The sequence below is a fragment of the Corvus hawaiiensis genome, chromosome Z (genome assembly GCF_020740725.1).
Source record: "Corvus hawaiiensis isolate bCorHaw1 chromosome Z, bCorHaw1.pri.cur, whole genome shotgun sequence".
NCBI lineage: Eukaryota > Metazoa > Chordata > Aves > Passeriformes > Corvidae > Corvus > Corvus hawaiiensis.
Genome location: NC_063255.1, coordinates 65,581,943 through 65,595,323, shown reverse-complemented (window position 1 = coordinate 65,595,323; position 13,381 = coordinate 65,581,943). Strand labels below are relative to the sequence as shown.

General features: G+C 40.7%; 1 protein-coding gene across 1 annotated transcript; it reads right to left on the bottom strand.

The window, feature by feature from the left end:
• Positions 1-4,465: 4,465 nt before the first annotated feature.
• LOC125320005 (relaxin-3-like) lies at positions 4,466-7,632 on the bottom strand. The gene is made up of 2 exons (XM_048291909.1): positions 7,351-7,632; positions 4,466-5,131 (listed from the first exon to the last, which is right to left on the bottom strand). Exons 1-2 carry the CDS (start codon positions 7,565-7,567, stop codon positions 4,764-4,766), a joined length of 585 nt encoding a protein of 194 aa, XP_048147866.1. The 5' UTR covers positions 7,568-7,632; the 3' UTR covers positions 4,466-4,763.
• Between the last annotated feature and the right edge of the window lie 5,749 nt (positions 7,633-13,381).

Here is a 13,381-nt window from a genome sequence, read left to right as displayed (position 1 = left end):
AGATTTTGATTCTTATCTCACTTCCTGTACATGAAAGATACACTACATCACTCAGCTGTGTTAACAGTGTGCTCTTGAAAAATCATAGAGGTACATCACTAAGGTTAAAACATGAGAGTAGGCTGCAGCTGAGGAACATTTAGCAATTCAAATGAACCACGGGAAATTTCCAGGAAAAACATAGGTAGAAGGAAGCTTAGATGAAGAAAAAGAATCTGATGCACAAGCTAGAGAATTTACTTTCCTTCCCATTAGTGCTGGTTCTCTAGAGTTTGTAGGTCAGAAAACAGTAACTGACAAGCACACTGTTACAGTCCAGTATCTAATACCACAAAGCAGGTGGCACAAAGCAGACTAATAGTCAAGTAAGTCTAAACTAAATCCGGGGAAAGGAGCCAACAGCTCAGGTGTTTGTTCCCAAGACACATGAAAGCTGTGTGATGATAGAATTCATTCCATGTGTGGTGGCAGTGTGGCATAAATGAAGAAAGGACCCCCTTTCAGCTAATTGCTGATACAAGTGAGTGACTGCAGAGCAGCAGATGGGATACAAATCTACCCAGGTTTCATTCTGCTGAGTAGGAAAGGAGTTGTTATTTTCTATTGAGTCTCTACTGCCTGCTGAGTAGGAAAGATGGTAGTCTCAGAAACTCTTCCTAAAATTCAGAGTGGTAACTCTAGGTCTGTCTCCAGCTCCAGAAGGTAAAAATAGAGGTTAATGTTTTTCCTGCCTGTAAGTGGAGGCTAAAAAAGAAAAAAATGGATAGCACATCTCCAGTAACGCATGAATCTAGATGTTTTCCTCTATGGTTTAAACAACTGGCAAAATAAAGAACTGGCCAAACAGGACTAGAGTTAGGAGGGAGATATGTCTTCCAGGTCTCTGGGATTTTCTGTATAGTTCTCTGTAGTACATTTAGCATTCTAACTATGGTCAAACTTACGTATCATCACTGCTTGAGGCACTGGGCTCTAGCTATACCACAATCAACACATTGCGTAATTGCGTTACGAGTTCTATCAGATTTAAAACAAGGCAATAGCAAGGAACAGACCTGGGAAACCTGTTATTACATACTGCTCTGAATTATTCCCATGTCTTTGGGTATTGTTCTAAGAGCTCATAGTCAGACCTGAATCAGACTACATCCCTAGTGAAAAAAATTCCCCAAAACATCCAGAAATTTGTATCATGCAGATAAAAATGGCAGTGCTAATATGGGAATGTGCTGGTATACCACTTTCTACTCATGAACTCAAAACAGCTGTTCAGAAGATGGCTCACACATCTTAATAGATTACGCAGAGATTGGACATTTCCTGTGCAGTAAGACTTTATCAACAGGACTGTAAGGAATTTCTGTAAGCAGCAAGTTGCTAAAACAATGTTTTCCTCAATACCTAATTCTCTGTGAAAGAAATGGGGGAAAAAACCTCAACTTTTTCCTTGTAAAAAAGTGTATGTTTCTGAACAGTTGTGATGGTAAGCAGAATGTGTTGCTTTAAGCTGCTGTCCTCATGTTTATGCTGCTGGGTACATACAGCAGCACTCCCCAAGGCATTTTCAGCCGAGACAGTGTCCTTTTGCTCTATCTGGATCAACTCAACCTTTATTTTACCTTTTGAGCTGTCTGCTCCAAAGTACATTTGCTTCAGAGCGTGTTTGCTTTCCCTACCTAATAGTCAGACACCTCATTTTACATAAAAGGCTTGCTTCTGTTCTTAAAAAAAGTACCTGTGGACATCGAGTAATGTGAACAGTAAGCAGATGGCATCCTCTAGACCTGTTCCAATCAAGTGACACATAATCATCACCTTTGGCTACATTGCAAAGAAACCATTAGAAAATACAGCCTAGTGTCACAGAAAACCTTCAGTTTTTGAAAACTCAGCTTGCGAAAAGAAAAAAAGAGAGGAAAAAGGAAAGGAAAGGAAAGGAAAGGAAAGGAAAGGAAAGGAAAGGAAAGGAAAGGAAAGGAAAGGAAAGGAAAGGAAAGGAAAGGAAAGGAAAGGAAAGGAAAGGAAAGGAAAGGAAAGGAAAGGAAAGGAAAGGAAAGGAAAGGAAAGGAAAGGAAAAGGAAAGGAAAGGAAAGGAAAGGAAAGGAAAGGAAAGGAAGAAAGGAAAGGAAAGGAAAGGAAAGGAAAGGAAAGGAAAGGAAAGGAAAGGAAAGGAAAGGAAAGGAAAGGAAAGGAAAGGAAAGGAAAGGAAAGGAAAGGAAAGGAAAGGAAAGGAAAGGAAAGGAAAGGAAAGGAAAGGAAAGGAAAGGGGAGGGGAGGGGAGGAGAGGGGAGGAGAGGGGAGGAGAGGAGAGGAGAGGAGAGGAGAGGAAGAAGAAAAAATCTTTGCACACTGTAATATGTACATAGATACTTTCTTACTCTAAAATACAGAATTTCTGTCTGTGCCATCTGTCTGTGCCATGGCTTGCCTACTAAAGTTGTTACAGACTATGACAAGGCCTATTAAGAAACCAAATGAAAACACCGATTTCACCTTTTCTCTAGGTTGACTCATACCTCTGAGAAAAGCCTGTTCATATCAGATAAAGACTGATCTTTCTATTTATAGTCCCATCTCAGCCTGAAACACTTCCACTCAAACACTGTTTCCACTTACACTATTTATAGTTTTACCGATGGGTTACATCTTAACCCAGCAAATTAAACTCCAGATTGTTCCATTCAAGGCTTGAAATCACAAATTTAAAGTTTTTACTGCATCTTTGTTTCACTCAAGCCTTCTATAACCATATTCACCTTTTCCAATATTCCTTTGCAAAAGCTTGGGGGACAGTTTTCTAGCAAAATGAATGCATACAGGATAATTTTTAGTTTGTTCCTGCATGGAATTTTCATATTGTGGCTTTTCTTAGGGATGCTATGTACCTCTTATTCGTCACATTGCTAGTAAGTAATCTTAACTTCAAAAGTTCTTGATACTGCTCAAAAGTAAGGAATACATCCCCTCAAACTCCTCCTGTAATCTTCTGGGAGATCCTAATCTAAACCAGGAGTTTCCAAACCCAAAACTAACTGTGAGGAGAAGTTGCTGGAAGCGAAGCTACAGACATTTAGCTAACCTGTTGCAAAAACAAACCCACCCCAAACTATAGCAGAATGTCACACAGTTGATTTTTCTACTCAGAGTGGCAAAAAGCATCTTACAGTCACTACAACAAAGATGCTTAAGAAGACTACTCTCATTTCTTTATAAATACTGTAACAAGGTCACAAGAGATGGTTCTTTTCATGCAGAAGATAACAGCATTCCTAGTGAATGTCCATTCTGCCCAATCTCTACTGAATAAAACTGATATCTGAAAAAAAAAATAAAAAGGATTTATAGATGCCTAATTGCAGCAATAATATCTTAAGAAAAGGAATAAAGAAATAATGCAATAATTGCAGGGAGCTGTAGTCCAATCAAGGAACACTTGTCAAAAGACATTTTGAAGAACAAAGCCAAAGGCATCAACCGCACAGGCTGAGCCATGAAGCATGCTCTGAGTCAACTACTGCTACAAAGGTAAGTTACCATGAGCATCATAGAGGTCAGAAAAACCAAACCCTCAATGAACAATATAGCTAGGAAGAAAACTTTTTACAACTGAGAAAAACATGCAGGAAGGCAAAAGGATTAGAAACTACAAGGATTAAATCAGCTATTTATAAAAACAATAGCAATTAGCAACTTCGAAATAAATCTGAAGTAGTGTAGACCAGCACAACTTAAGAACACACAGAATGATGTCTGAGTGTCTGTACAGTGTTACTTGATGTACATCCAGCACTATCACTCTGCAGTAGCTGGGAAAAAATGGAGAAGTAAAGTAAACAGGGAATAACTGAAGTGTTAATACTCTATTGTATTTAAGCCTATCCATGAGTATAAAAAAAAAAAAATTCAGGTTGCAAGTGTTTTGTTGTGGTGAAGTTTCTATAAAGATAATACTACATAAAAACAATTCTGCAATTAAAAGGAAATGGAAAACCTGTGTTCAAAATAATCAGCAAGCTGAGTCAGTGTTAAGTGGGGTTTCAGTTGGCAAGATATTCTTTCTGTACAGCTTTGTACCATGAATCCCATTTTCAGTATTGTTGGATATCACAAGGAAGCTGGAGTGGGCTTCATTAGAAACTTAGTAACAGTGGAAGTAAGGGGTTCAAACTGAACGACGGAGAATTTAGGTTAGATATTGTGGGAGAAATTGTTCCCTGTGGGAGTGGTGGGATACTGGCACAGGTTGCTCAGAGAAGCTGTGGATGCCCCATCCCCAGCAGTGTTCAGGCCAGGTTGGATGGGGCTCATCAAGTGGAATGTGTACCTGCCTACGTCAGGGGAGATGGAACTAGGTGATCTTTAAGGTCCCTACCAACACAAGCCATTCTATGATTCTTTTTACAGAGGAAGAATAATTTGTCAACATTTAATAGAATTACATTTTAATGAAATATTGAAGTTCTTCTTAAAGTGTTACAAAGATATAATACATTCGTAATATAAGTGTAAAGGCTCACCATTAAAATGAAAAGACTTAGTAAAAAATATAGATTAGAAGTTACTACAGCATAACAAACTCATTGCAATTACACTTATGTTTTGTTTGTTTTGTTGTTTTTGGGTTTTTTTTTAAAGAAAACCAGCTATACTGACTGGCACATATAGACAAGATAAAATACAGCAAGAGTTTTTTCCTCCATTAAGTATTCAATCAAGTAGTACTGCAACAAACACTGATTTCATGCATAAGTGTAGAGAGGATTTTAAACTCTGCATATGGTACTAATTTCAGCTTTTGTACAGCCCCATTTACAACACATTCCTGCCAAACCCAGAGACTCCCTTTTTCTTCTGGGATACCTGGCCCAAAGGTAGCTGCTTGATTCCATGGGATTTGCATTTCCTGTTCCTCCCCTGTCATTTTGAACAGCTTCCTCTACCTGACGAACAAGTTTTTTTAAGTCACCTGCCACAGGTGCATATTCATTATAGTAATTTAAACTATACAAGTCCTTAAACGTCTCCCATCCAAGAAATGGGCTGCTTCTCTGCAGCTGCTCCACTTCAGGATCCAAAACTGATTGCAGGTTGAAGCTTCCCAGGAGTTTGTTACTTGCTGTTTGTGCAGAATCTGTTGATAGAGAAGACTTTTTAAAGTTCAGATTGTAAGACCATGAAAAGGCGTACACAGCTCTAAGAAATAGCAACAAAACCCATTCAGTTAGCAATACATGAAACACTATTATGTAGGAGAACTGTCAGTACTTCAGAGTCTCCACACCATAACTTGTAGTTTACTTTTAGTGGAATCTATGTTTTAAAGTCTATACCTCCTGCTAGACATGCAGAGTACACAGAAACAACTGCAACTGAAGTAAAGGCATCCTATCACAGCTGCAGTGTTATTGATAGAGAAGGCTCAATTTTTTCCATGGAAACAAAATTTTGTTGTAAAGACATGTATCCAGAAACGCCACAGAGCTATGTCATTGTCTGATGAATTAGATCAGACCCCTCCTCTCTTGTGCCCAATCACACAAACTAGCATCATGTGAAGAACAAATGTAGGAAGGACTACATAAGCAAAGATTACATGCAAACTGATTCTTGGATTGCATTTTTCTACAGCTATTTTTAACTGATGCTTTCCACTAATTTCTTACATTTCTCAAGGCATATCAGAAGCTTGCAGAATTTACTTATGACATGCTTCATTCCACTGACTAAAGTGTTCTCAAAAATCTAGCTCTACTTCCTTTCTCCTTACACTGTTTCTCTTGATTTTACTTCTGCAAGGCAAGTGGCATTGCTTACTTCAGCTAATGTGAAGAAAAGCAGCTTCTTCAATTCTTATTTTAAAAAGAATCCAAAATAACTCTTTGTCTTGCGATCTTAATGCTGCTAATATGGTTATTTTTTTGTTTCAGAAAGCTGAAAGCACATGAGAACATCCAGTGAATTTTATATTTACTTTAATATGACTAATTAATATATAGAACCTAATTTTCAGATAGAACAGCTGCCTGAGTGTATGCAAAAATAAAAGTAGCTGTAGCTAGTTTATTAAGTAAACAGTGACTGCTATTTAATAGCCTTTTGGGGTGGAGAAGACATTTAGTTAGACATCATGCAGCACAGTGGGGCTCCTTGGGTTCTCAGAAGCTGCTGCTAATAAAAAGGAAAGCAAAATTTTCTTGGAAAGAACATAATCTGCACAGAAGCTGTATATAAGTAATTTGTTATAATGACAAAGGTTACTTTTATTTTTTACTCAACGTGTTGGGGGGGGCGGGGGGGAAGGCAAAAAATTCCCAGAAAATGCAGATTACTGGCTTCATTAGCTGCCTGAAGTCTTAGGTTATTTCACTAATTGTATGTTTAATCAGAAAAAAATATTCTCTTCCATTGCACGTTTTAGCCACAATCCCAATTTTTGTCCTTGTTAAAAATGTTATTTTTCACTATTCAAAATATCAACATAAATTAGAGTCATCACTTAAAATTACTGTTACATCACCGCAGTTTGAGAACACAGCCCAAAAGACATCTACTTAAAATTTCCTAATATATCGGGCTTGGGACGCGCGACAGTAAAACTATGAGGAATATTTTACCCATTAACTGTTTCACCATAAAGCAGTTCTTGCTGTGTCAATTGTAACCTGAAGCACCAGAGAGTTCATCCTCCCAAGTGCCAACTCTTTGATGCAGAGCAGCGTAAGAGAGTGACAGCATCGCGCGTGATTCCACGTCTATGGAGGTCCCGCACATCCCGGGAGCTCTGACAGGCAGCGCGGCGTCAGAGCTCCCGTCCGGGAGGGGAACCCCGGCCTGCAGGGACCCCACTTCGTTCCGCCGCCCGAGGAATTATCGAGCCTTGGGAAGGCAAAGAAGCCATAGCGACAGGCATTCCCCACCGCTCCCCAGGGCGCATCAGACCTCCCCACACGGCCAAGAGAAGGGAGAAGTGTGATTTTGTGGGATTCATAGCAGAAGCTGCTCTGCCGCCCGCAGCCCTGCGCAGCCGCGCGGTATCTCCAAACTTGACCGAAAACTTTTCGGGTTATCCCGGCAAATGACGCCCCAGCACCTGCCGTCCCTTTCCCTCTGAATCTGAGGGCGTCCTTCCAGAAGTATCGGAAACGCCAGCTAGGATCTAAGATCCGCGAGAGAGGGACGGGGACCTTCCCTCCGCGGCTCAAGGGAAGGAGGAGCGAGAGGCGCCGCGGGGCGCTCGCCCTTCCCCATCCCCTCCCATTCTCTCCATCCTTCCTCGCAGGCCGTCGCTCGGCAGCGAGCGAAGCGCCCCGACAGCCGCCTGTCCGTCGGCCCCGCTCCTGGGACACTCACCGGCCGCGGGCGCTGGCTCCACCGCCAGCAGGGAGAGCCGCTTCCAGCGGGACCCGCCGCAGGTGAAGATGACGGCGCGGATGAACTCGCGGCCGCACAGCTTCACCCCGTACCCGTCCCCCTCGCCCGCGGGCAGCACGGCTCCGGGCTGCCCCGGCGCTGCGGCACACAGCAGTGCCACGGCGGCGCACAGCAGTCGCAGCTTGGCCATCCCCATGGCGCCGTCCCCGTCCCGCGGGCGCGTTCCCAGCAGACCCGACGGCCGCCACAACGCCCCCGACTGCGGCGTCCAGCCCAGCCCGGCCGCTGCCCGCCGCCCGCCTTTTATGCGCTGCGAGCGGCGCTGAGTCACCGCCCCGGCCCCGGCCCCGGCCCCGAGCCCCCTCCCCTTCCCCGGTGCCGCGGCTGTCGTCTCTCGCCGGGCGGTCCCTGTGCCTGAAACAGCCGTCCTGGAGCCCTGGGGCAGCGCCTTCCCCTCTTTCTGCCCTTGCGAGCTGCCGCGGCTCTTCACACCGCCGTGAAGGTGTACCTCGCCTTCGGCTCCCCTCCTCGGGCTCCCCCCTACCCGGAGACACGCTCTTTCTCCTCCGCAGGGTATGCATCTCGGCTTCTCCTGTTTGTGGCCAGGTAGCAGTGCCGATGCCCTTTCTAATTGCTTTGAAAATGTGAAAAACTTAATCTCGACTCTTTTTTTTCTCTTGCAGGTCTAGAATCTCCATAACTACCTCTATGTCCTAAAAATGTTGACTGACATAAAAAGAGAGAAACAAGTAAAATAAAATAAATGCACGTTCACAGAAGTGCTTCAGCTATGATACTTGAAGGGGGGTTTCAAAGCCTGGATTCCTCTCAGGTTTGTTGTACTGGAGGCCTGAGTTCAGTGGCAGCCATAGGCATCTGAGTGTCAGAGATATCCTGGCTCCAGCGTGGGCATCCTAGGGATGTAGAGCTCCACATCTGCGTGTCTCACCATCAGGGCCCAGCAGGCTCTGGCTGACAAGGGTGGTGGTCTTTGGACTCCAGGCAGAACTACGCACTGTGTGAAAGTAAACTTTACTTCTGGATTTGTTTGTTGGTTTGTGGGTTTGGGTTTTTTCCCAGCAAAATAGGACAAGAAGTGGCTGCTGTCACTTTTTATAAAAAGTCACACTGTGGAGAACCAGAAAAGTTTATCTCTCTTAAAATACTTTGAAACTGTTGTCTGTAGATCCTTTTGCATGAGGGCTATACTTTCAATCCCTTGAGTATTGTTGGCATATAAAAAAACTCCTCAAAACTCAATCTAGAAGGAGAACAAGAGAAGATGTACATCTACTGACTTGTGTACAAAGGTGAATGATTTGCTTGTGCTAAGAGAGAAGTCGTAGACTCCAGTCCCCTCTTCAAGGAGGACTTAAGTATTTTACACTGAGCTGGATCTAGAACAAGATTATGGAGGGCTAAAATAGTGAGCAAAGTTGTTGTGGTTTAACCCCAACCAGCCACTAAGCCCCATACAGCCACTCACTCATTTCCTAATTAGTATAATTGGAGAGAGACTTAGAAAAGTGAGAAAAGTCATGGCAGTTTAATAGGGAAAGCAAAAGCTGCACACAAAAGCAAAGCAAAACAGGAATTGGTTCAGTGCTTCCTGTGGGCAGGCAGGTGTTCAGCCATCTTGGGAAGACAAATTTCATCGCTCCAAATGTACCCTCCTTTCTCCTCCTTCCTCCCCCTCCCCCCCTTTATATACCAGCATGATATCTCTTTGGTCTTTTGGGTCACCTGTCCTGGCTGTATCTCCTCCCAAGCACCCCCAGTCCCCTCCCCAGTGTGGCAGTACCAAAAGCAGAAAAGGCCTTGGGTCTTATCTGCTCAGCAATAACAAAAACATCTCTACACTATCAACCCTGAGTTCAGCACGAATCCAAAACACAGCCCCATACCAGCCACTGTGAAGAAAATTAACTCTACCCCAGCCAAAACCTCCTGGTTTTGGACAAGTTTTCTTTTTGGTCCTGTCTTAAGTGTTTTAGACCGAGGTACCTCTTCAACAATAGGCACCAGGTTGCTAGGATGTTGCTAGGATGCAATCTGCAGAAGTGGAGGCTGCTAATCTGAAATTCCTGAACAACAAAACCTTGATCTGTTCCTCCCTGAGCTGAAGTCTTACCTACCATACTGTTACCCCTGTGCAGGGGTAATTACAACTTGCACTTTGAGAGCAGCACCTTGATTTTGTCGGTCTCATGGACTTTTTCTAAAATACCATCACATCAGGTGGACTTCTGCATTGACTCTAAGTAGTCTTTTAGACAAGGGGTTTGTTTTTGGTGACTGAATAGCTGTAGTAATGGGAAAAAGCACTACCAGGACAAGGCAAGAAGGGAAGTACCTCCTGAGTTGGCAGTGAGTAGAAAAACTACTCAAAACAAAACATGCAGAAGAAGATCAATAACAGAAATGTAACAAATCTGAAGTAATGATATTACTTCTGTTTGTTTTATAAAGAAGAAAAGACAACAGCAGAGCAAAGAAATTGATTTCCATTCATGATCTGTAGGATGTTTCAAGGCAAGTACATCCAGTGTACTGGCTCGATGCAAGTATTTTGTATCTTTTAGTTTCTAAAAAAAAGGTAAAGAAAACGGTACTATTTTTCTCCTTGCACTAAATTATTAATCTATTCAGCAATAGCAAAGTTTAGAGAAGGTAAAGGAGGTTTCATGAAAACTGGTGGCTAAATAAAAAAAGATATCCTTTAACAATATCTCAGTAACTTTGAATACCTTGAATTAAAGTCTTATTCTCATGACTCCCAAATGCCAGACATAGAAAATCAGCAGTAAGACTGAACTGACAATTAACAAACAAAACTTACTGATTTCATTAGTCATTTTCCAGAGACTTCATTTCAAATTCATGGAATTCACTGCTGCAAGGACAACTTAGTTTTTGAAAGCTGTCCCAACATGATTTTAAAATATTTCTTAAGTTTGCTTAGTACTGTACAAGATTCTACAAGAAATGGGAAATACCACTGCATTAATGTGATTGGTGACCAAGTACCAGCATTACCCAGCTACCTTCATTAGAGAATTGTGCTATTTACAAAATTGTTCAATCTTAAGAAAGCTCATAATTAAGAAGTTAAGAAATCCATGCATTTTTGCATAATGAAGTCCAAGGCTGATGAGCAAATAAATAATAATGCAGAAACAATCTTGTTTGTATATGTGCACATAAATGCTTTCCCCTTCTTTTAAAAGCAGTGACATGCAGTGAGTAATAAAATAACTTCAAAGCATGCAGGAAGGGGCTGTGATTTTCAACATTTCTTTTTGTAAGGAAGGGGCCCAAACTGGACTCACCAAAGTGACTTTGCTTGTTTCTCCTCAATATTCATGTATCCTATCACAACCAGATAAACAAGAGTGAAGGGGAGGCACTTGTGGCTGGCAGGTGGCATGCACTTCTTGGGTTCTGTAAATGAGACATATCCATAATTAGAACATAATTAGCTTAATTTTGACATCCTAATCATTGACTGACTTCTCACTTTTCCAGAATAATCCTGCTTCAAATGATACTGAATCAGGATATATGGCTATCAGCCATTATAACCAGAAAAACTCAACAGGATTAAGGTCGTAAGAGTAGTGCCTTGGGGCCAGAACAAACTGCCCCTGAAGTTGCTCTTCTCTTTTCCCCCAGTGATTCATGGAAACAAAGACAGTTATTGTGATATATTAAAGTAAGTCTAACAGCTGAGGCCAGCTGAGCACAAATGACAGAAAGGAGCAGGATGTTTTAGGTGTTTTATTTATTTCTGTAACAAATATGATGACTATGGACAACTAGTGCTGTAAACGCCTATTTTCCCAAAGTAAGCCTTGTCACTGATATGCTTCTGTTTTCTTTCACTGTTCTCTGAAGGAAGTGATACCATTCAATTATTCTGTATCATCTGTCACTATGTGACAGATATTACTGCGCACAGCCCATGTAAGCATTTTGATTAATGCACTGGCAGTAGAATAACTAACTCTGCAACAAAGAAGGAGTATCTTCAAAACAAAAGCATGAATTTTTCAAGAAAAAAAGTAAAGCAAATGGTAAAAAATAAGGGCAATAAAGGTGACTAACAACCCCTTGATGATTTTTGGCCCGTTCTATGTAACCCATTTAAATCCATTCTGGGTTAGACTGTCTTGCTTAGAGCCTTTTCCTTAATAAATTTGGTAAATTTCACTGATACTGTGTAATACTGAATTAAACTTACCCCATTTCTGTCACATTTTAGTGTGGAGTCTTGCAATAGATTAACACTATTGATCTAAATTCAAACTTTGGGAGAAAAGAAATAAAATTTAGTTTGGATGGAGTAATACATAGCTACCCTATTATCCCCTAAAACTGCTATCTGAACCATTATTTTTCCCTCTTTAACACTGGCTTTTGATCCAACACCATAGCCAGGAATCTGTCACCAGACCACAGATTCCTAATTCACAGTTGATATGATTAGGCCATTTCCTAATTTTCTAAGATTTATAAGCAAAACTGTTGTATGGACTGTTAAAACTTTTATCTTGTAAAAATGTCTTTCACAGGATTAAAATGTGGGCAAAAAGGCACAGATGGAGACATAGAAATACCCCCAAAAGCTGGTTCAATTGTTTTTCTTTTTTGGAAGAAGGAGTATCAATAGATGACAGATATCAAAACACAGAAGACTGTTATCAACTTCTTCAAAATTAAAGCAAGGTGGACTTCAGAACTTGGAGGAAACATAACAGACACTCTGCTATTCAAAGTGAAACAAGAAAGTAGAGTACTTTTGTTCTAGGAGTGGTACATAATACATCAGCAAGTGGTGAGGGATTATGTAACAGGAAAGGCAAAAATATGAGGTAGTCTTGAGCTGCGTTTTGTGTGTTCACAGAACATGTGTAGCACCACAGGCTGAGCTGAGGCGCGCCATCCAAGAAAATTTCACTGCCTAAAATCTTAAACAGCTGAAGTGTACACCAAGACATTATAATCAAACAAGATATTATAACCCATTTTATTACACTGAATATTAAAACATCACTTTTGAAATCAGTTACAGACTGTATACATTGTTAACATGTAGACGACAGAAGCAATTACAGAAGTGACTGAATGCAGAAGTGAATGCACTTTCAGAAGTCTCTGTGGAAACAGTGCTATTAATTTCTTCTCTATTGAGAAGCTTTTGTTTCATTATATATTTACCTGTCTTATTCTAATTTTAGTTAAGTAGTCTTCAAAATCATATTTGGGACATTATCTCCAGCTGAAATTTAATTTTTGAGTCAACAAATTGTCAGTACAGGCTTAGGCTTAATTAATTTTTGGATGCTTTTTCAGCATTTGTTTTTCATTCCACAGTTACATTAATGCTAGAAGAATATCCATCTGAAACACAACATAATCTGCTTCTAAATAAGATTTCCAATACAGAAAGATGCATTTTTTTCCAAGTGTGACATCAGAACATTAAAGTATACTGAAATTATATTCTGAGTATATATCAGGCTAGAGTAAAGGCATGCAAAAAATCCCGCAGTTTTTCAGCACTCCTAAGTCCACTTGGATCTACTCATTATAAAAACATACATTAATAATTTTGCTTGCTGTTAGCCTAAGTTAATATTCATCTTAGTAGTGAAACTCTGATTCCAATTATCAAAAAACAAATTATCCTGAGTTTCAGAATGTCGAACAAGCATGAAAAAGATTCAAGAAATAGCTACATAATTTGTTTTCTCTTTTTCAGAAACTATCTCTGCTCATACTTTAACACAGTTTTCCCTAAAAGTAAAGCACATAGTTAGCAAGTGATGTGTTTACTTCTGAACCTACTTCTGATAAAAGCTGTTTATTCCAGAATTTGAAGCAGAGATGGTGAACTCACTGCCTAAAGAACAGCAAATAAAAAAAGTGTCTTATTTTTCAAAGAAATTGACTGCCTGCTCCTGATTTCAAATTGAGCTGTGTATCCTGAAATATATTTGAAAATTATATT